The sequence below is a fragment of the Ixodes scapularis genome, unplaced genomic scaffold (assembly GCF_016920785.2).
Source record: "Ixodes scapularis isolate PalLabHiFi unplaced genomic scaffold, ASM1692078v2 PGA_scaffold10__122_contigs__length_95168666, whole genome shotgun sequence".
Taxonomy (NCBI): Eukaryota; Metazoa; Arthropoda; class Arachnida; order Ixodida; family Ixodidae; genus Ixodes; species Ixodes scapularis.
In genome coordinates, this window is record NW_024609836.1 from 80,673,932 (window position 1) to 80,697,642 (window position 23,711).

Here is a 23,711-nt window from a genome sequence, read left to right on the forward strand (position 1 = left end):
CATGTTCAAAGTACACAACCGGCGCGACCCCAAATTTCTCACAGTTGGTCTGGTCTCCGGCCTCAAGAATAATAAAGCATACAAAGAACTTGTGGTCTATGGCTTTGTCACTATGCTTGAAGCCACATTTCTGCGGGGCTCAAGTTAAAGCTACAGGCGTCCGTGAGCTTGCTCATTTTTAGCGTCAATCAAAGCTGTGCACACCCACCCTTTTCTTGCAAAATGTACAAAAATTTGTCCCTGATAGTAGCGCCAGATTGAAAAGTGCACGCTCTCAAAGGGGATAGTCAAAAGACAGACTAGCTTATGACGTTTGCCAGAAAAGATGCACACTCCCAAGAAAAATAGCTACAAGAGAAGAAAAAAACACTACACTTCATTCTTGACCCTGCGTGTTTTGTTCCTTTCCCGGTCTCCCTGATGCACCGCGTAGCAGATGACTTGCACGGCAGCAGCGCCTTCACTTTCTATCGCCACTTCTGAGCGAGTTAGAAATGACGATGATGGGCTCGACGAAATTCCCTATCTTGGTCGTGCCCGGCGGCAAATCTGCAAGGGCGGGTAGCGACTTGCAGTCCTGCGATCCCCGGGAGAAGGTGCCGCACACCAGGCTGAGCACTTGTCCGAAGATGTGCTCCATGGTGTTGGTAAGGAACTCCAAGGCCTCGGAGTCTTCGCAGCTCCCCACGGAGTCTTCGATGCAGTCTAACAGCTCGTTGTAGTAGCTGTGGGAAATCGGCCACAATGGCCAATGTTTATGTCAGACCAATCAAATTACCTAACTGCACTTCTTTAGGAACCATCAAGACTCAAGGGACCATTTTGTTTTAAACTAACAACGCAATTGCGAAAGAAAGCGAAGTATGCACTGCCGGATGGCTCCAATGAACTTAGCGTGCAGACGAGCAGCGTCTCTGTGGCTACCTGTCCTATAGGCAACATTATGCCCCGTGTATTAATACCCTCTCCTCTGTTTCTCATTTCAGCCGCCTGGCAGCGCTGTTTTCGCTGTACCCTTGGATGAGCGAATGCTCACCTCTTCTCTCCTTTTTGCGTCTTCTCCACTGAGTGGCGTCACCTCTATTAGAAATGCGAAAAGGTTTCGCGAGCTTGTCGGAAAACTGCGAGAGGATCACACTTCGGTATTTGGTAAGTGTCGCCCCTAGTGTGAAAATTACAATAGGAGAACTTCCTTTGCTAAGGCTTCCCTGCAGTGGCCATGCTTGCAGACGACAGCATGTCGGTTGCGAACTTACCAGCAGCCGTAGTGAATCTTCTCCTTTTTGGGCGCAAACTGAGCCGCCTTCTGAAAATTCTCGAAGACTTTCTTCATGCAAGCGTTCAGCTTCAGGCCGGCTCCGTTCATGCACTCCACGCTGTTCAGGTACTCTGTGAACACAGGAAGCGCACGGATTAAACCAGTGCCTCCAGGGGAATAACAGACTTAAGCACTAACGGGTTCAGTCATTCAAACGCTCGACGCAAATCTTCAATTACGTCTGAAAGGCATCAGAAGCGCCAAAAGGCAGGTACAGGGTAAAGACGGTGATAACGCAAGGCGCCTTGTGTTGTCATTTTAACTCTGTCCCTTGTTTTGTGTGTGTGTTTTAGTGTGTAATGACCAACTAACACAACTCGCAATTTTGTTATTAAAAAATAACGTTCACAAAAATTCCGGTTTCATTTTACAACATAAAGTGGTTCATGACGGAACACCTTGCTACGAGATCTTTGTCCGTCCGTCCACGTGCCTACGCGTATACCCTACGGTAGGGCCCGCACAGCCCAACCGGTTTGGTTACCGCTACAACGTAAGCAAAACAGCGTATACGTGCACATAGTCGGAAGTAAATCAATAAAGACGCTTTACACACGCGCCCGTTTGCAGCCGCCACTGCTGACCTTGTCTTGTCTCACTGATATGCCGAGCAACTGAAGCGGACGCTGACCAGCCTCCACAAAGGCCTAGACTGAGGAGAAGGACACCGTAGAATCTAAAAGGCCAATAACCTGTCATGTCGTGGTAATGACGAAGCGAACGGAATAAAAGAAAACAATAACTGGAGGTCGGCTATGAAAACATGGTTAAAGTTGCGCACAAAAAGACAGGGACAGTGGCAAGAAACACGTAGACGGGAGACAAACGCGCTGACAACTCACATGTCTTGGAAGAAAGAAGAAAAGAATAAAAAGATGAAGGGATTTGTTTCTTCCTTTCTTCCAGTACATGTGACCTTTGAGTGTGCGCTTGTCTGTCGTCTACTTGTTTCTCTGTCCTCGTCTTTTTGTGCGCAACGTTAACCTTGTTTACTCGCTACCAACTCGCCCAACTAAACACCTTAGTACAGTGGGTTATGGCAGCGCCCACGCGCAGCTGCTGCAAAGAATACTTTGTTTCACCTTAGGTCCAAACGCAGCCGACGCTACGAGCTGATGGGACCAATCAGACAGCTACGAGCTGATGGGACCATGGTGCTCCTTCTGTTTCTGTGCGGGTTCTATCAGGCTGAATCAATCATAAACAGAAAAAGCCCAGTGACTTGCGCTTTTGGCGCTTCGCTTGATTGGCCTGATTACCTCGGAGCGTCGGCTGCGTTTTCACTTAAGTGAAACGAAGTATATATACTCGTCTCCCACAACAAATTGAACCCACCGCCTCTTGGTCCCAGGGGTTCTAAGTTTGACATTTGGCGAGAGAAAGTCGGTCATATCGCCCACCGTCGCGATTGGCCCTGGCACTGGCCAATCGCTTCGAGCCCCGAAAAATGTCATTCTGAAGAGTGTTACACCTTTTTTGAAGGAGATCAAGGCGGTGTATACCATATACTAAGTGCAAGTTCGTCTGCTTTTTGCGCACCCCGTGCGTTTGTTTACCCCCTACCTCAAGCAATGACGGAGCGCGTTTTAATGCCTCGTCATCGAGCATTTCCTGGGCGTTCTTTATGCTGCCCGTTGATTGGCTGACCCTCCTTACTTTCGGATGCACCAAAGACGCTTTTCGGAATACCTTGCTCTCCGTGTAGACCTGCGTGCTCACTGTAGGAAATGGCACAATTTGGCAGGCGTGTTGGGCTCAGCCTGAGGGTGTCTTAGTGGGGCCCGTTTACACGCCTGCGTATGCATACGACACGTGTCTTCTCTCTTGCACCGAAAGAACACCAGAGAGCCTAGATTTAAAAGAGGGAGCAACATGAACCATGAAAAGCGTTTCCAATTTAATGGCAAACGCCTCCTTCTTCGTATATTTGTACATGCGCATGCGTTTTGCGTTGTCATCTGAAGAGGAGAAAAGCATGGGGAGAGGTGGAGGCGCTTGCAAACGATCAACGCTTTTGTCTCCCCTCATAAGCCACGTGACCCCGATCGAGCAGTCGGAAACACTCTCTAATCGAGGCACGCTAGAAAACAACCTGGCACGCTCTTTTGCGGTTGTTGCGAGATCAAATTTACATGCTATCTATAAAAAATTCTCGCTTATAACATTGTCAAATTTATTTTCAAGCCAAGAAAGAGAGGATGATGCGCGAAAAAACTAGAAAATTTACGGAAATACTAAGTATTGTACGGTTACCCGATAGGTGGCACCAGTGTGTTCTCTCGTCGTAAGAGATCCCAACAAGTTGTAAGGCACTCGGTCATAAGAAGTCGCAAGTTTGTGAACCAGCCTTAAAAAAACGCTAAACAAAAAAATATTTTATACATACCTGGTTAGGACAGGCATAACTCAACATAATTGTTCCTCAAAAAAAATTTTTTTTTCCCAATACTATTTTTCTTACAATACGAATTTATTGATTTTAGGTCGAAACCGAAATTGTACCTCTGTGGGATGACAATAACGCTTGTATCCAGCTAGTGTGCTCTCTGAAGTGCAGCGAACTCGGAGCGCACACTAGTTGGCCACAAACGCCATCATCATCATCCCACAGGGGTACAATTTCGGATTGGCCTGCAAACAAAAAAAAAAAGGCATTGTAACATAAATATTGCGGAAAAAAATTATTTTCGACGAACTTTCTTTTTTAGGCATCCCTGACATAACTAAGTAGAAAGTGTTTTGTCTTGTTTGTTTTTTTTTCTTCCCAAATTTAGTGTTTTTTTTTTTTTTTTTTTAAGACGTCCTTCTATTACGGTTTCTAGATTCCGATATTTAACATTCTATGTGGTGATGTGGAAGAGGCTGATGGCAACATAGAACCACTATCTCCTTCACAACCCCCGAAACGACACTTGATATCTTCTGAACTAATATCGACGACCGCTTCTTAAATAACCCATTTCATGAATCATTCGTGGCACTTAAAAAATAAAGGTCACCGCCGATTCTTTTTTCGTCATCCATTTACTTGGATTTGCTTAGCTGTCTGTTTTTATGTTTACCTTATTTATTATAATGCAATGCGGGGCTTCGGCGACGAAGTGGTATATACAATAGTGCTAATAATGTTAATACTATAACATACATTTTTACTATAGCCTTTTCGTCTTCCTAATATATTTGCATTGGGAGTTGGAGACATCAGATGTGCGAAAGCTGTCTACTAAAAGTGTTCAGTTGTCGCTTTCTACGGCTGAATTATTGCCGAATGTTTCATGGGACTGCAGAATAATGATGTAAATAGTAGTCAATACATTAAAATTGTTTTCTTTCTTTAGAAAGTTTAACGCTCTAAGTGGACTGAACAAGTTTCAACGTTTATTGCCCTACGCTTTTTTTTTTTTTTTAAGTTCTCGTTCACTGCCTTTTCCTAAACAAAGTTTTCCAGGTTCTGCTACTTTGAGTAGTTTAGTTGCTGTTCATAAAGTGAGAAGAGTTCGCTTTGGAAGTCGCACGGCTCGTTCCTCGCCGGTATTCTTAACGAGGCAGGAAACTTCTTTCCGATAACATCGTCGCACTTCCTTCGTTAAAATCACAATCGTTCTTTTTTTTTTTTTTTAGGGGATGGCTATTGGCACATTTTCTAATCGCCTGATTCAAATGGGCGGATGGATCTGCCAGGAAACAAATAGCCGTGAACCGATCTACGTCGGTCGGTCCCTTCACAACGTCCTTTACTTGAGGTTGACCTCGCCGCTCCCCGCCTTCGATCGTCCTTCACGAAAGAGGCGACGACGTCAGCATCCCATTCATGTACGTAATGAGCACGGTTTAACACTGTCCATGGTTGTACTGCGTCCCACCAGCGAGTACTAACGACAAGGTGACTGCAGCGTTACGTAACAGCGTGCTTCGGTCGATACCGAAGCACGCTGTTACGTAAGTTTCAAAGTAAGAGAGAAATGAACAGTCGAGGACACGTCTCTAACACAGCTAAAGACAAGTTTTTTTGGTCACCCTCTTATATACACTCCACGAACTTCACCAGATAACCTTCTCGGAGGTCGAGAAGGTCGAGAAGGTACTATGGTGAAGTTCGTGGAGTGTATGTAAAAGGGTGACCAAATAAACTTGTCTTTCTCTGTGTTAGAGACGTGTCCTCGACTGTTCATTTTTCTTCGTGGATGAAGAAAGAATAAAACAATTAAAACAGGGACAACACGACCACATCTTTCAACTAGCAACAGACGAGTAAACTTTCAACAGCGAGCAGCCGACTACACCCAGTAGGAGTAGGGGAGAAAAGGAAAGATACGAAACGCGAAGTGCAAGTCAGGGTGGTAGGGTTATCTCGGATTTTAAAAGTTCAACCTCAGTTTTCGTCAAAAGGAGGGAAGGGTTAGACACGTTGGAAGGGTTAGACACGTTCAACCTGTCTAACCCTTCCCTCCTGCTGACGAAAACTGAGGTTCTTCCCTCCTTTTGACGAAAACTGAGGTTGATTTTTTTAAAATCCGAGATAACCCTACCACCCTGACTTGCACTTCGCCGTTTCGTATCATTCCTTCTCTCCCCTACTCCTACTGGGTATAGTCGGCTGCTCGCTGTTGAAAGTTTACTCGTCTGTTGCTAGTTGAAAGATGTGGTTGTGTTGTCCCTGTTTTAATTGTTTTATTCTTTCTTCGTCCATGACTTAAACCAACACGCTCTTCTCCCAAGCATCATTTTTCTTCTACATTGAAACTTTCCTTTTTTCCTGCCTCAGTCTCGGGCTAAGAACAAAACGAAAAAGAAGTCTTTTCTGGAGGCCCCAGAGCAGCGGAAACGTTGTACTAATGGACTTAGCGTCTTCGCATCACTAGTCATTTGAGGACAGCATGACCTACTTTGAGAGCACTTTCTTTGATGCTTTGTAAGGTTCCCTCTACAGGCTTGCTCTATAGCCGCGCATTCAGGGCCGGAATAGCGCCTTTTCTCTAATGAGCTAAGTTCTTTTATGACAAGAAGATCCTATTTAGCGCCCACGATCATTTATCTGCAGCCCTGCAGCCTTGGCATTCCATCCTCATGGCGGTCGAGTTTAAATCAATTTCAATATCAATTCTAATTTTTCGGACCAGAGTACAAAATGGGGGTTCATAGTATAGGGCGAAAAGCTGCAATAATACAGCTTAACGTAACCCTTGCCCATTACATTTTTCAACTTTGCGTGCAAAAAAAGTTACAAAAAACAGGAATTAACAAGTTATATACAATCAATATCCCACAGGTAGAGACAAAAAAAGAAATGTTACAACGCTTTTCTGTTTTCGGGCTTAATGCAAACGCCTTGCTCGTCTAAAGAACTGCATAGATGTGGGTAGTGCGTACTGAAGCATCTCTAAGCCCCTCCAAGATTTCCGCAAGGTAGAACATCCTTTCCTCTACTCTGACATTGCTAAGCCGTAGTGTTGGAGTTTCTGCGACGACAGCAGGATGCCAGAGGGGCCACTGACTGAACACGAGGGCTGTGTCAGCTTTCGGAGGGAACTCGTCCCTAATCGGTGAGGTCAAGAATCTCAGTTGAACACCGAAGCAGCACTCGTGGTACATCTGAGCCCCACGATGGCCTCCGGTGCGTGACGTAGAAAATCGTGCACTATGGCCTTGTTGCTAAGAAGGATCCCGGACGCACGTTTCTCCAGGTCGGTGTCCTCCGTGCAGGTTGCCTCGTAGTCCTCCTGCGCCGCCCTGGTTGCCAGCAGCGACACGACCCGGGGCAGACTCTCGAGGCAGTCCTCGGAAAATTTCTCGGTGCACGCAATCTGGCTCAGGTATGTCCTGCACGAGGCACCCGGGAACAATCAATAGATACGCTAAATATGCGCCGGATGCATGTGACGTAATCGCATCATTGTCATCATTATAACACGTTTACTAGACATCTGTCTAGAAAACGCCTCAGGGTAGGCAGGGAAATAAGGGAGGGGGGAAGTGAAGGTGGGTGATAAGACAAACCATATACCGACCACGGAGGATCGAAAAACATTATCATCATCGTCATTTTACGTTTATTGGGAACATACCTTCTGACCGAACGTGCTGGCGGTCATTTCTACTTTTTCGTACCGGGAAAAACGGATTCGATCGTGCGAAATGTACGCTGCAGAAGTTAAGCACCCGGGAACAAGGCCACCACGATGGCCGCTGATGAAACGTCGGTGCAAGCCATGTATAACTGGACGCCGGAGAAGAATCTACGAGTCCTTAGCGATCTCGTGTCCGCTCATACGCCGCGCCCTCCTGCGTGTGCTCTATAATCAATTACAGTTTGCGAAACGCGGGGCACGGCCAGTCGCCTTATGATGGCTCGTAGCCAATAAAACTGCGACGTCAGCCAATAAGAAGCCCAGAGAACGAACCACGAAGGAAGCTGCGTGGACATAAATAGGCCACTGTCTGCGTCTCTTAATCTCTCAGTGACCATATAGATGCTCCGACTACAAAAGGCGGGAATCCATTTTTTGGGAACCAAGGTCCTCTATAGGGGCCCCGATCTACACGGCGGGACTAAGGGACCGGGACATTGACGCCTGCTGCGATAGGCCAGTTCCGCACCGCTGACCAATCGCAGCAGGCGGCGATGTGCCGGTCCCTCAGATACCGCTTGGTCCCACCGCGTAAATTAAGCCCCCCAGAAGACTATTTATATTACCCTTTTACTTCGAGTCAGACCGCAGCAAACACCTCCTAGATAACAAAAAGCCTTAGGGCTGATAGAGTTGTCATTATCATCGAAGGCCAAGGCTGGGTACACATTGAACACGACGATTGCGTCAAAGTTCGGCTCAAAACTTGGCTCGAAGCCGAGCTCCCGACGCAGCAATCGTTTCCAATCTGTATCCACTAGCGTTTTGCCTTTGCTGGTGACGCAAAAAAAAAAAAAAAATGTCGGCACTCCGGTCTTGTTTTGTGAGCGGTGTTGACGCAGCCAAAGCTACGATTCTAGGAAGTCAGTCAAGGAACGCCACAAGTACATCGTCAAGACGCTCATCGTCTTTGGGAGTTCGTTATTTGACCGACTAAACCTATATCACGCACGTAAGTGCGACGCCGCGATCCTGTATATTTTTGTTTCCTTGTGAGTGATTGTTTAGCCGGTGACACCTGTCTGGTACCTGACTTCTGCGCGAGATTGGTTTAGCCCAGAGAGAACAAGCGCAGTGATGGCGCGCTTTTGGCGCCGCTTCATCGACCCCGTCGAGCGTCGGCTGCGGTCTTTTACCCTGGACATATATCCTCCTCTTTACTCACAAAGCCTGGGAGTTCGACGAAGGAGCCATAAAGTGCCCGGTCGCAGATTTGGAGAGCGAGGATCTGGTATAGAGCATCAAAGAGCCATTTCTCGGGGAGCCTGGAGGTCAGCGCACAGCTTTTGAATCGGTGAGGACCCGAAGCACACTTGTTCGCTCGGCAAAAGAGTGTTTTGGCGTCTCGCCGCAGCGGGGCGCCAGTCAGGTGGCTTTCCTCTCATCCGTTATCTGCCGCTCCACCTTTTCCATTTCGGCGGGCGCTTCTCGTGGCGATCAGCCAGGCTTTGTCAGTATAGGAGGCTATGCTCTGGAGTGTATATACCAACTCAACTCACTGACGTCATGCCAGGTGGTGGCGCTGCTGTCGGTACTGCGCATGCGCAGACGCTTCTCTCCTCCCGAATTTGGTTTCTGCGCACGCGCAGTGCCCACACCTGGTGTGGGCAAAGCGGGCTTCTTTGTAAACACTAGGTTAGTGTTTCTTTTCTTTTTATTGGTATGATATTATTGGTTAAACCTTTCACTGTACCTTCACTGTGCGTTATTGGTTTAATTAGTGATAGCGAACGCCAACAAAGAAAACTAGTTCCATGATGATGCATCCATGGTACAGCTTGATCGGCTCCACCGGAACGTAGCATTAGCTACGGTCAGAGTTCAAGTGAAACGCAGTATGGTGTTGAGAAGAAAACAAAAACGGTATTTTTGACGGAACTGACTGCAAATCAAGAAACTCGTTTTCAAATCGCACGGGACTGCCAGTGCCGGTCAGAAACCCGTCGTTCGAGACGCACGCTTACTTGCACTCTTCCTTCAGTTCTTCTCTGGTCTCGGGGACGCGGGTGACTGTGCCGAAAGGTACGTAGTCGGAGCCGCAGCCATGGAGCACGTCCAGACTGCAGCCGCTGATGTTCTTCAGGTGACCGCAGCAGGTACCTGAAAGAGATCGGTGCAAGCAAGTTAGGGCAAGACGGCACTTAAACGGTCTTCGGCCGGCGCTGCCAGTGAGACACGGACGCCTCTGGGCAGCTCTGCCGCCTAGATCAATTGAATCAGTCTGTAGCGACAGAAGATCTGGTATGGCCGGATCAGAGAGCGGTTCTCCTTACGGCCTTTGATGAAAGATGCAGTCGTTCTACTCGTACATCGTACAAGAAACACGGTACTTGCTGCAGACACACTAGGGAGTTTTAAGGAACCGTTTTTGCTCGCCCGACACTGGTGGGCACACCTGTACGCACTGCGCATGTGCGAATCTTCTGTGGCAGCGCATGCGCAGCTCATACTGGAGGGTCCATCGTACCGTATCGGAAGTGGAAAAACGATTCCCTAAAACTCTCCAATAGGGAGTTTTAGCAATCGGTTTTGCACATTCCAAACTGTACAATGGGCCCTCTGGTACCACTGATCTCAATGACAATTGCTGGATCGCGTTTGCCCGCTCTGGGAATGCGGTCACTGGCGGCCATCTTTAGGTAGAGTTATATTACCTCTAGCCAAGGTACAGCTCCTGCAGCCACTGTGATCCATCCATGGCAGACAGCGTTTTGGCAGGCGTGGTGGCGGGCTGCCGTCAAAATAGGGTGGATAATATTTTGTGCTTAATTGAAATCGTTTGACGAAACATGTTTTTGAAACCCAGCGTGAACGGAAGTGCGATCTTTGAGGATCCGGTGAAAGTTTCACGAAATCGCAGCACCGGGGGAAAAGCAGCACAGCTCGCATCGAAAGTCGCATCAAAATTAGCATCAAATGCAGACGCTGGTACGGAGTCTGCTTTCGATGCGAGCTGCGCTGCTTTCCCCTGGTGCTGCGCTTTCGTAGAACTTTCTCCGGGTCCTCAAAGATGAGGCTACTGTTCACGCCGGGTTTCAAGAATCTGCGTCGTCGAACAACTTGAATCAAGCACGAAATATCTCTCACGGTACAGTGTACTAGATCCACGGCTATTTTATGGCACCGGCCGCCATTGCGCTGTCCGCTATATTACTATGATGGCTAGAGATGATATAACTCTACCTAAAGATGGCCGCCAGTGACCGCATTTCGGTCCATAGGCGGAGCTGGTCAAACGCGATCCAGAAAATAGACATAGAGATCAGTGTCTGGTACGTACTGCGCATGCGCTGCCGCGAAAGACTCGCAGATGCACAGTTCGTGCCGGAGGGCTCGTCATACCGTACAGGACAAGCAAAATCGGCTCGCTAAAACTCCCTATTAGAGAGTTTTAGGGAATCGTTTTTCCCTATGCTTCGACCATGTCTGCAGACAGTTTGTGTAAGACCAATGCGTCGGGAGCGTTATGCAAAGGCAGTGCGACTTGGGCTTTAGAAGCGCAGGACGGGGGCTGTTATAATCACGCGTCTTGCTTTGTGATTCGTTCTTTTGGAGCGTTTTTGAAGCGTTTTTGGAGCGTTTTCGAAGCGCATTGTTTTTGTTTGTATCTCCTTGGGTGTACGAACGCGCGCTCGCGTCTACTGCGCTAAAGGCGCGAGCGTGGAGTGCTTTTGAATCACTCCAAGTCCTCCAATGAAATTCCAGACTAAACAATGGCGCAATCTCGTTCGATGCGGAGCTATATTGAGACCCTTGGGGACTCGCCCCGTCCTGCGTTTTGTAAGTTGTCAATGACCCCTAAAGCCGTGATCACACTGCTTATACATCATACAAAAGACAGTCTGCAAACACGAGTCACCGCGATATCCGTGGTTCGAATGCCGCGTGCCAAGTTTTTCCTTGAGCTCAATGTCATGTGGCATTCGAAGCAAGAACCTCCCGGTGACTCGCGTCCGAATCTGTATGGAGACTGTCTTTTGTATGATGTGTAAGCAAGCAGTGCGTCTCCGGCGTTAGTGTTCTTTGGCGCTTTCAACATTCTTTACGATGTACCACCAACTAGACCATATATTCCTCTTACTTTCGTCGCTGCACGGCCTTTGGACCTTGTGGTCATGAAAGGGGCCATGCAGCGGTATTCGGTTCAAATGTTGTTTTTTTTTGTTTGTTTTTTTTTTACACGAGCTTACTGTCACTGGTAAGCGACGCCCACTCACACTCAATGCCACTGACCAAGAAGGGGCGTAGTGCCGTGCAAAGCATATTGGGTACCGCTTGGCCAGTTTCGGTTTCAATTTGCCAACCTCACTTCACGACATCCCGACACGACCAGACACAGTGGTTGCATTTTCGAATATGTGACTTTTCTTATATTTATAACCCTGTAGGGTCTTGCGGTACCAATGTAAATAAAATGCTAAAACACGTTTCTTTTTTTTTGGGGGGGGGGGGGGGGGGCAGGGGGGGGGTGGGGGGGGGGGGGGGGGGGGTTTGGAGTAAACATGTAAGCATGACTACAAAGGGAAGTGCCTCATGCCCATTCGCTGCGATGACGGGAATAGGCGAACCTCAACAATGTGTGAAACTCAACACTCGAAGCACAGGACGGTCGTCCTGTGCTTTGCCGACCCCAATGCGTGGCTATGATAACTACTGGCAAACTATAATCAGCTCCAGATCACATGGCCGCTTGTTGTTACCGCAGGTTGAGAGGGGAACGCCGCTCGTTTTTCTCCAAATGACCCCGCGACTGCCACTGCGTCGACAAATAAAAACAAAATTGAGAAACTAACGCGTGTTTTATGAGTTATTATGGATGTCAAGGAATTATTCTAAGCGGTATTTACTGAAAGTGTCAAAATTGTTGCATCACCATTTAATTAGCTCGCCCTTCCCGCTAACCTATGCGGAAAGCAAGTCGTCTGCTTGTTGCGCAGGAGTGGCGGTGACGTCACAAGGACGCCGAGCTCTCATTGGTTTTGATTGAAATGGTAGTGGTTCGACCACAATGCTTGATGCCTTAAGGTCTACCTCCTATTAGGTTTTTTCAATCAGCCAATAAGAGCTCGGTGTTGGAACATAATCGCAGACGAAGCTGCGCTCCGCGTAGAGTGTTCCCAAGTGCTCTTCAGGAGGAAACAAAATTTTATAAGTAAGCCAATGAACGGAGTGCAATGAATCGTCCAGCAAATATCTCTTTCGGTGGTGCATTACTTATCATACTGAAATTTTTGTGAATGAAGGTTTTTGAAAACAAATGGCAAAAAAAGAGAAAAACTTATACTTTCCTGTGCAGCGTGATAAAAAAGCAAGAAAAAATAAAAAGAGAACCGTCTTGATGACGCTGCTACTTACAGATGGCAGCACACACACCCTGATCTGCTGTATCTGCTTTAAAGTGTTCATCTCTAGGAAGCTTTTAAGTTTTTGTACTAGTGGTGCCATACGTAAAAAGCAGCAGCATCAGCCCGAAGGTGTGCTGCTGCTGCAGAACACCAAACACAGAATATGTTTGAGGACTGAGATCTTGGAGTGTAATGTCACGGAGCGCAAGGGAAACCGTTAGGAGGTGTGTAGCACGTGCTTTAAAGAAGATTCTGTACACCAGAGTCGTAAATTGAGAAGAAATAAGAAAATTCCAAACGCGCCCCGACGCGAGTCAAACCCACGACCCCGTGATTGTAGGCTCGACATTCCACCACTGCGCCGATTAGTGGGCCAGACAAAAAGCTGGCTGGCTTTGTCCCTACTACGGTAGTTTCTGCTATTTATAAGATTATAAAAGTGATACAATCACAAAGGGGACATCGGAGATTTCAGGAAACAGCCTTTCCTCATATATCACTTCAGACTTTTACGGTATATGCATAAAAATAAACTCCTCACAATAAACAACAGAGAGCCTTTGTGCATACCCAATAAGAAACCCAAAGCGAAGGATGCCGACTATAAGAATGAACTATTGCCGAAAAACGTTACCTTTTCGAAAAACTGAAACTCTAACTAGAAAGGATTTCCCCATAGACAATTATAAAACTTTTCTTAGGTTTAAAAGTGATTGCGGAAGCTTCCTGGTTGGTTGGCAATGACGTTGCATTGTCATCTGGATAGTGTATTGCACCAAGAACAAAGTCAGAATATATAGCCAATTGCAAAGAGATATGTTTTCATTCTAATTTCACCTGATTTTGTTGTTGTTGATCAAATGTGGGGAGATATATATATGATTGCATTCTAGTTTTTGTTTACTAGTTGGAAGTTGCAACACACAAAGAGCCTTTTCTGACGTTTATTTATGGTATTTTTACCAATTGAATGAACGGTTGTTTACTCTCTCTTGTTGCTTTGAATTTTTTGTGTGTAATTTTTTGTAGAATTCTTAGCATGTAACTATCTTGAGCTGTCGAGCTTTAGGAAGCAAATGCTTTGTTAGGCACCACACCTTTATCTCTGCCCCCTACGCGCTATGCCCGCGAAACGAATAAAAAAACATTCCGAATGAGTACGCCGAACGTCTTTCGGACGCCAGCAATTGGCGTTAAGGCGTTCGCCGTTCGCTTTCGAAAGGTTTATGGGAAAGAAAACAATAGAATTTTGTATAAAAAAATAAACTGCAATGACCCCCACACTCTAAAAAAGTGGGTATCACCTTACATCCTTTTGTCCCATATAAAGCACCCCCAAACTTCAGTTCGACGTACAGCGCCCTATAGTCGAACAGACGGCCCCAAATTTTACGAGGGGCTTGATAACGGTGCGATATAACTTATTAAATATCTAAAGCACTTATCAAAGACAACAGAAAGAAAACACTGAGGTTTTGCAGCAGGGCCAGGAAAAGCCCGATTATTTTATCTGTTGTCAGTAACACGCACATTAGCTATTTTAATAAGTTGTACAACACGGCTATCAATCCTCTCGTGAAAGTTAGTTACGTCCTTTTGACGTCAGTTGGCTATACGTCGAACTGAAGTTTTGGAATGTCCTGTATGGGACAAAACATGTAAGAATGCACCCTTTTTTGTTTCTTTAGAGTGCACAAATCGCAAAGAATGCCGCGGAAATACAATTCATGTATACCGACATTTAGCCGTATACGATCTAGATAAATCACGCATTTTTTTTTGTTCCTACAATGTTCCCCAAAAACCTGCAATCAAAACATGTAAGCATGATAAACGCATTACTTAAAGTCCCCCTTGCGTAAAGTTTCAGTGCCCACCGTTCGCTGGCTTATTTACACGAATTAGTTTACACCCGAACTACTATCGAAAGCACTCTGTAGAAGAACAAAAGATGTTCAATTCCGGGCTCTCGCTCAACCGCTAGAGTTACTCTGAATCACACATGTGCACGCAACTGAAATAAAGTAAATAAGTTCTGTTGTTCTTGACTCACTCGAAATGTAACAAAGTACCTTACTCGTTACCCCGATTCGAAAGGACCGCGTTCATTCGGTTTGATTGTAAGGCGTTATTGTCTTGCTTCTCCAAATGGGTCCTTTTTATGAAGCCGTAAACACATCCAATATTTGTCGCTGTTCGTTGATAACTTCCCGCTTTTGAACGCTTTCATTTGTGGCTATACCTCTGTACACCTCTTTATATTCTATCTCGCGTTTTCTCGTCGTGAAAATTAAGGGCGCGAGCTGGTTTGAGAACTAGGTCGGGTATTTGTGTGGTACAAGTTCCCATCCATAAGCAACTAAACGCCTCACTCAATCATCAAAAAGTAAAAACAAAAAAAAAAATATGCTACTCGTTCCTTCTAAAAAAAATAACTAGGTAGCAACTTGGTTACCGAAAAAAAGTAACTGAACAAGAGTAACAGGTTACTTGTAACGCATTACGTACAAGTCTGCTCCAGAGAGAAGAATAGGAAAAACGCTCACCCAGTAGCGAAGCCAGGAACGCGGCGACGAGCAACCTCTTTCCGTCCATAATTGCGTCTTGGGAAAAGCACAGCACTCCGGACGACGTACGCTTCGATGAATGAGCGCGAACTCGGTTGTTATATTCTCACGAGGAAACAAGCAAGCGAAGGCTGCGACAAAAGGAAGAAGACAACCCGCTCACCTTGAGCTGTGACGCCCGTCATGACTTTGGTTTCGTCGCAAGTCACGTGTCCGGCACCTCGTCGTCGACGACGACAACGAGCGGTCCCGGTGACCGCCGATACCTGACCCCGTTTGGTGCAGAGAAATCGGGTTCCACGCTCTTTGCGCGCCGGCGGTTTCCGGGGCGGCCCGGTCGGCTTCGTCTCAAACTGTGACGAACCGCAGCAACGGCTGACGGGCCGCCAGGTCCAATCACCATCCTGTTAGAAGTCACGTGGCGTGTTTGTCCGATGTGCGCATCGAAGCGTGGCACACTGCTATGCGCGTTTTGGGGCTATATATCGCGAGGATTTTTAGCTAGACTCCGATTAGATCTCGAGAGCCCTTAGCTTCGGTTCCGGTCCGTTGTAGTGTGAGACGATGTGTGGTAGGGCTGGTTCGTGTTTTGCAGCGATCCCGTCGGCGACATATACGCACGCCGGGAGATGTGTGGCGTAGATTGCACTGGCGAGATTAGTGTTGCGATATACGGAAAATGAGACGAGCTACAAAAGGAGGAAGTTACGTAACTTTTTCTTTTCTAACGGGTAATTAAGCCCCCCCCCCCCCCCCCCTTTTTTTTTTTCTTCTTTTATATAAGCTGTTAATCGATCAATGTTTGCTTATTATTCCCCCGAACAGCTTGCCCGCCTTAGGAGAGGTGTACATACTGCCTAAGCCTCATTGACACTCTACATTTATCATGGATGGATGAATGGATGGATGGGAATGGCGACACTCTTTGTAACGGGCGGCAGCTTGCGCCACCTAGCCTACCATTTCGTCATCTCTTCTTTTTTTTTTAAATTGGTATAAATTTTATACTAACACAACCCTCCCTCCCTTTAAAGTGTTTCCATTGCTTATTTTTATCTCTCTTTTCACCTCTCCCTAGATCTTTCGTACAAAAGATCTAGATCATACAAAATACAAGGTTGTCGTTGCGGAAATAATGAAAAAAGCATCGGCGGAAACGCCTCAGGCATGTTCCAAGCATGTTTGCTTCCTACAAGTGTATGCTACAAACATGTCTGCAGAAAGTTTCTCTAGAACCAATCTGACAGGACAGTCGTGTACAAGCAAGAAAGACGCCGAAGTCTGAGTCTCAGCCGTGTTCCTGCCTTTCGTCTGCAGGCACGCCTCAGACAGTATAGGAGACAATTTTCTTTTTGTCTGCAAACTGCCACAAGGCAGTCTGCAGTGAATGTCTGCTTACTGCATGTAGTATGATGTACTAGCAGTGTGACTGCGGCTTATGAAAGTGTTAAAGATGGGATTCACACATTTGTGTCGGTTGCATTCCTATAGACCTTTTCATCCTCCTTCGCATGGGCGCTGCCATCTTGGAATCACGTGACGCGGCAGCCATTAGGTTGCTTCAACTTGCTGCTCCGCTCTCCCCTCCGTGCCTTGGCGGATGCGTTGTATTCGTGTTTTTCGTCGCGTTTCACCGCGCTTGCTTGCCTTACTTCGGAAACTGTAGTCCGATACGTCTACTCGACGACTCCTGAGGTTTGTTTACTAATAGTGGCGGAACATTCTCAGTAAGAAGCGCCTATATTTATATCGCGCATTTAGGATCGCAAGGTGTCAAGAATAGTCAGCACAAGGAGACCATTTGTATTCCCTGAAAGTATCGTTCTTTGTAATCATAATATATCGATAAAAGTTTCTTTTGATTATGTGAGGAAACTCGCGGAGGAGATAGACAACGAACGTTTAACTTGTATTTTATCTGAGGCTAAATGTAATGGTACGTCAACATCACGCGATTTGTTTGTTCATAATATCACACGTATACATGTGTATGAAATTCTGAATATCTTTTTTTTTTTTTTGCGACGTAGTCATTCGGTTGGTCGGTTTACTTATGAAGTTTAAGAAATTGTATACCTTGCTCGCTCCCATTTCGACAGACGTTTAAATGATTTATTGATTACATTTAGATAACCAATGCCCTCCACTTAATTTACTTAACACAAAGGTTGGGACCTCCCGCGTAAGAAACTGTCACATACACTTTACAGTAGCGAGTTTTAGAATAGCGTGCACAAAAAAATAACGTCGTTTCTATTTGCAAATCCAAAACGCGGTTCGTGTTCGGCGCATGCGCATAATGACAACGCTTTTTTTCTTTGATAACGTTGTTTTATCTTTTGCCAGTATCTAATATCCGCAATAATTGACGCCCCCCCCCCCCCCCCCCCTCAAAAAAAAAAAAAAGAAGAGGCGTCTGCTTAACAGCTATTTGAGTCCAGGATTGTCGATGGCGAATAGAGGTTTACTTTTTGTGGCTGGCTACGCCGAAATTTATAAAGCGAATTTGTTCTAAAAAATAAATATTTGTTCACTCAGGTCCGTGAAGTGGTGCCTAGCGCTAGAATTCAGCCAAACTTTCCGAGGTATTTTTAATTTTACTTGGCCAATTTTACGGAAGACAAATGCAAGATTTAATTTGACGGGCCTGTCACTCATATCATATCCTGAGTAAGCAAATGTTCATATTAAAAGAAATGTATTTCCTAGGGCAAATATCGCGAAATGCTGCTGATGAGTACTTTAGCAGGATTGATAATTGAAGAAATTTCCTACTCAGCCTGTCAAAACATGCTCGAGTACTAAATTGAAAAAGAGGCCGGGACTATATTATATGTTTATATCAATTATCTGCGTCATTACACGATACGTTTTTATTCTGCGAAGTTCACTAAAGGTTGGGTGCCCACGAAAACCAAACAGTGAGCTGTAAACTCACGAGTTCATCTGTTCTGGCCGATTCAGAACGTTGCTAATCAAGCTCTCGATATGCTTCCCCGCTTTACATTTACATTTTACTCTCTTCATTAGTTTGTTTTTCTGGAAACTGGTGTCATTGGGTACGGCCATACACGATGGTATTCTTCCCTGTACATCAGTCAGGCGTTTCGCAACCGACCATAATCAGATACATCAAAGGAGTTGGTAAAGAAAGCCCACAATTTAAGCTAAAATACACCTCGTAGTCATCAAAGTGCTCAATACTACTGTTTCATTGGTTGCGTGCTACCAGAAAAATAATCGTATCACAAAGTTAAGCAAAAACAACGTAAAACAGCAACATAGCCGCGTTCACGTTGAAACCGAAACCAACCAAATTGAAGCAACCTAATGGCGCCGAGTGCGTCAGCGCCCTCTGTCCGCCGGTGACACAACTACTAAAATGAAAAGGTCTATTCGCGTCGAGAAGTTTGGGTACCGCCGCCTGGAGGAATTTTGTTGACAGCTTAGGGTGAGGATTCTTCAACTTGCTTTGCTGGTGAACGCCTGTGCAACGCCAAGGTTCTATTCGCTTTTGGAAATTAAAACATAACCGCGTGGGTGGCACGTCCACTACCATAGCCTCCTCTATATACTGACAAAGCCTGGCAGATCGCCATGAGACGCGGCCGCCGAAAGTGAAAAGGTAGAAGAGCGTGCAGACAGCGGATGAGAGAAGAGTGATGTAACGGGCGCCCCGCTGCGGCGAGATGCCAAAACACACTTCTCCCGAGCGATGGAATGTCCGCTCGCGCTCCTTTCGTTCCTCGCACTACCGCTTTTTTTTTTCTCGTCCGGCTTGAAAAGCATGTTTCGGGTCCTCGCCTCTGCAAAAGCTGTGCGCTGAATACCAGGTTCCCCGAGAAATGCTCTCTGCTACGAGATCCTCACGCACCAAATCTGCAACCGGGCACTCTATGGCTCCGTCGTTGAACTGACAGGCTTTGTGAGTGAGGAGGCTATGGCACTGCCTATAGTGATGAATGAAGCATGGCAGTGCCCCTCGCGAGCTTCTCACCGGGAATATCAGTTGGCCGAAACCACTGCCACGACCGGGGCACCGGGAGAACCGGGACTCACGATTGCTTCGCGTGCTCTTTGCATTTCTTGCCACGCTGTACACGCTGAGCGCTCCTCCAAGTGGCTTTGTCGCTGCTGTCGTTTGGGACGTTCCGAAGCGTGAGTCACCCATCTGTTTCGACTAAGTTCGTAGCAACCGAAACGACAGCAACGACAAAGTCACTGGGGCGAGTGTTCGCCGTTGACAACGTAGCAACCAAGGAAAGAAGTCGCTTCGCGAAGCAATCGCAAGTCACTGTTGTTGCGCTGTTCTGGTCGTTTCTGTCGCTTTGATTGTTGTGAACGTAACTGTTGTAAATCCGTGAACCCGCACACAGGGAAAGACTTAAACCAAACCGACGCAACTGTCGGAACCAGGCTATCGATCTCACCAGCCATCTTCTTTACGCCGCCGCTGCTGCGAAGCATCGTGGGAACTTCTGTCACTGCGCGTGCAACATCCTCACTGGAGCTCTGCGCGAGCAGAGCACGAGACGATAAGAGCAGTCTCGTGCATTACCATGGGCCTTCTGTGAACTACTCTACGTCGGCGTCATGTACCCTTGGAACGCTTCGTGAGATTGGTCAGCTCCTTGCGCCTCGTATCGCAAGACTATTTCTTTGCAGTCTTGCTGTATCTTCACAATCATTATCTTAAAAAAGACACTCGCGATTGCGACCATATAAAAAAAGAAAAAGTACAAGCACCCACACCGTCTCAAAACACAGTATTCAATAGAGAGTTCTAATGAAATGCTCGATTCTTAATTCTACCACGAAAACCTTTCTTCTGAATTTCGTAGCAATGGACCTTTTCCACATACCGACGGCACCAGGCGGTGGCTGCACGAACTAAAAATCGAGGAAGTGACCTACCTGCGCTACCAATCGATATAGGGAGCTAAGCTACCAGTTTCTTCGCTCTCTGAGCAGTGGCGCCTGCCCAACGCGACTTTAAAGAGAGGCATCCGTAGAGTCCACCCAAACGTCGTGTTTTCTTTCCGTCGACGTTCTTTTTTTGTGTAACACAATTATATATTGGCTGCAGTCACGTGTTCTACTCGCTGATATACAGCCTCCTTCCGAATCTCCTCGATTTTTCGTTCCGACTTCCGCCGCTTGGCATCGGGCGCTCGCGCGTGCGCAGAACGCTTCTCGGAAAAGGTCCATTGAGCTTGCTTGTTACGCTGGACGGACTCAACAAGTGGTCTCCTTGGCTTGTGCTTTGAGTTCAGGGTCATAGGAATAATTTTTGCAATGAATTTCGTAGTTCGTGCGTGAAAAAGTTGCACGATTTGAGGGCAGCCGGGGCACTGAAATAGATGCTACATGCGCCCACATTCTTTGTTCACTTTGTGTACTATTTATAACAGCAGGCAACGAGGATTGCAGCATCTGGAGGCCTTAACCTGTTCTCGAGCGAAGTGTTGATCATGTGTCAACACAACGGCTTGCGTATGCAGGCACCTCTGCTTCATAATGGCGATTGATAAAAAAGCAAGTCGCTTTTACCTTACAGACGTTTGATATGTTAAAAGACGTCTATAATTGTAATGCTCTGTAATTGGAACTATGTGAAGGTTTTTGAAATTTTTTTGAAACTCCGTATCGCACATAATTCGTATCTCTTGTGGTGAACATGCAAGTGAAACATATTTGTAGCCGTTCTGCTACCCCAAACATGGAAGCAGTAATTATAGCAGGAGTAAAAGAGGGAGTTATGAAGTAGAATTAAGACCGAAGGCGGTAATGTATGTCAGCATTTATAAATAATGCCCGCAACTTTTAAATGTCTACCAGGTATACATTGTACTTCGGTATCCCCCCCAAGCTCATCTACTCTTTAAATATCACAGCGAGAACCTTCACATTTTGTACAAAGCCAGAATTTCGTCATTGGAGAGAGAGCCTTTGAGTTTCAGTAACAAACCAGAACGCAAGCATAATGCATGCACGGTACATTTTCTGTCCTCCCCGAGTTCATCAGAATGATCGAGACAAGTTTAATGATTTTTTTTTTTTTTATACAGGAGTACTTGCAAGTCATGCTTTCCGTTTGTAAGCGCCGATGAGAGTTACTTTGGTCAGAATTTTTTTTTTATTTTAATTTCATTTCAGTTTCTAAGGAAAATAAATTGGAAGCCCACAGTGAATTTGACAAGGCGAAGCAGGGTAATGAGTCCTGAAAGCCAGAAGATTTGGAAAATGGGGTAACATATTAGTACGAACACATTTACTATATTCATTGAAAGTTAAACGAGGCGACTTACTCGGGAGGCGTCTTCAAAAATTACGAGGTGGGGAAAAATAATATTATGAGCTCCACGTAAAAGATCGCGCGAGAGAGAAAGTATACCAATGACACCGTCGTTTCCTGATACATTCTCACGAGGTGTAGTCTGAATGAAAATGAAATATGTATATATTTGACCTCGTAAGTAAGGACAGAGCTCGTGGTAGCGAGGTCAAAACCATCATCGTAGAGGCGACGCTTATTACAGTATTTTTTTTCTGGATTTGAAAATTGCTTTGTTATTCAGACAATAAGAGAATTGAGCAGGCTACCAACTTTAATTGGCTGTTTCGAAACAATGCACGAAGTCTATGAAGAAGCCATATTGTTATGTTAAGCATTTCTAACAATTCTCATAGATAGTTTTAACATTGATGTTAGAAATAATGTTAACCACGATGTTAAATGACCTGAGACAGGGTCAGGGAAACTCTAGACATTTAGAAGGTAGAAGGAAAAGGAAAGAAAAGATACGAAAAGTCGGCTGGCCCTCGTCGGCTTCAACCATGTTTCTTTCGAGCACATTGTGTAAAAAGAAAAGCACTTTTTTTTTTTTTTGTCTGAATAGAAATTTAATGTCTTCCCCTACGCGCCTTTAGCTTTTGGTTCTGCTCTGGTGCCGAGGAACGCGCTACCGAGTGGTATCTTACTGCGTATCCTCAAAAGTGCTCCTTCGGTCGATTTCCCGCCTGATGAAGTCATAGAAGTGTCATGCTGTCGCCGGTCGCGATCCTGGCGCTCGTACGGCAGCGGTGGTAGACCTGGAAGACGCCTGTTCAGCTGCCGGACGCCCTTCAGTTTCACAGTCCACGGAAGCTCCACCAGCTGCTGGAGCGGGAACTGCGCGACGACGGTGACACTCGCGTTCGCTCGTATTTATTCATGTCGTTTAACACTTGAAAATGTGGTGCAGTGTTAAACGACAGGATTAGCTACCACCAGCTCGCCCGCGCCCTCACAGTCTTTTCGCTCGTACTTGTTGCCGGGATTTCTACAGCACCAACCACCACGACAGCGACATCCGACGGCATGATTGATGCACTGCGCCCTCTCTGGTGCCATTCGTTGCTACTTCGGGGCAATTTTTGATGGACGAGGCAACTGATAAGTGGTAACGGATAAGTGATTGATTTGCACTCAAATTGGTGCGCACACAGGGCGCTAAGCACACCGGTCGGAGACGCGTTCCGGGCGCTCTGTTATATTTTGCCGAAGGAAATGCACTTTCTTGAAAAGAAAATGAAGTTTGCCTCCTTGTCGGTGTCTCCAACTTTCCTTTTTCTCCCCGTTTTTTTTTTTTTTTTTTTTTTAACATTACACCGTTTTTTTGGCGTGCCATCAGTCGTTCTTCGCTTTATTACATCCACGCATATGCATCGGATAAACCCAGGATTTTTACACAACCTTATTGTGGAGCTTAGCTCCTTCAGGAGCAGACGCAATTGGCAATAGTTACGATTTGAAAATGAGATTTCCTGTGCTTCTGACTCGGTGTCGGGAAGCTCAAGAGGTAATATCGTTTTTTCTTTTTTTTCTTTGTCGCGGTCTGTTTGACATTTCTCGTGGACGGAACACAAGTTTCTGCCATTTCAAATAAAGCTTCAGTCTTCAGACAATTAGCAGCCATAATTTCAAAACACCAAGCTGGCTGAACTGTCGCTACTCTCAAGTGCAGCTTACTCGTTAAAGTCTTCGAAGCATGGGCTGATCACGCACCACGGTTGGGACCGCTATCCGCAACGTGCGGTCTACTAAAACATTCCAGTGACTCTAGTTTTCATCGGTTCTCTGGCGGCATACATCGGAAACGCGGTGCCGGCCCAACGTACCGCTGAATTTTCTGCGACTTACAAGGAACGTTTCCTCCGTCACGAATTCTTAAAATCGCGAGCAAACCCATGACTCAAGCGGGTTGATTCCGGCGGAAGGTCTACAAATTAATAAAAAGCCCACAAACCTTTCTTTCTTTAACAAGGACTTCGCCATTTTCAGACCTCGGCACCCTTGTGAACCGTAAATTCC

General features: G+C 46.2%; 1 protein-coding gene across 1 annotated transcript; it reads right to left on the minus strand.

Annotated features, from left to right (window-relative positions):
- Positions 1-358: 358 nt before the first annotated feature.
- LOC8041209 lies at positions 359-15,386 on the minus strand. The gene is made up of 5 exons (XM_002414491.5): positions 15,338-15,386; positions 9,411-9,546; positions 6,993-7,138; positions 1,257-1,389; positions 359-725 (listed from the first exon to the last, which is right to left on the minus strand). The coding sequence occupies exons 1-5, from the start codon at positions 15,384-15,386 to the stop codon at positions 461-463; spliced, it is 729 nt and encodes a 242-aa protein (XP_002414536.3). The 3' UTR covers positions 359-460.
- Positions 15,387-23,711: the final 8,325 nt, after the last annotated feature.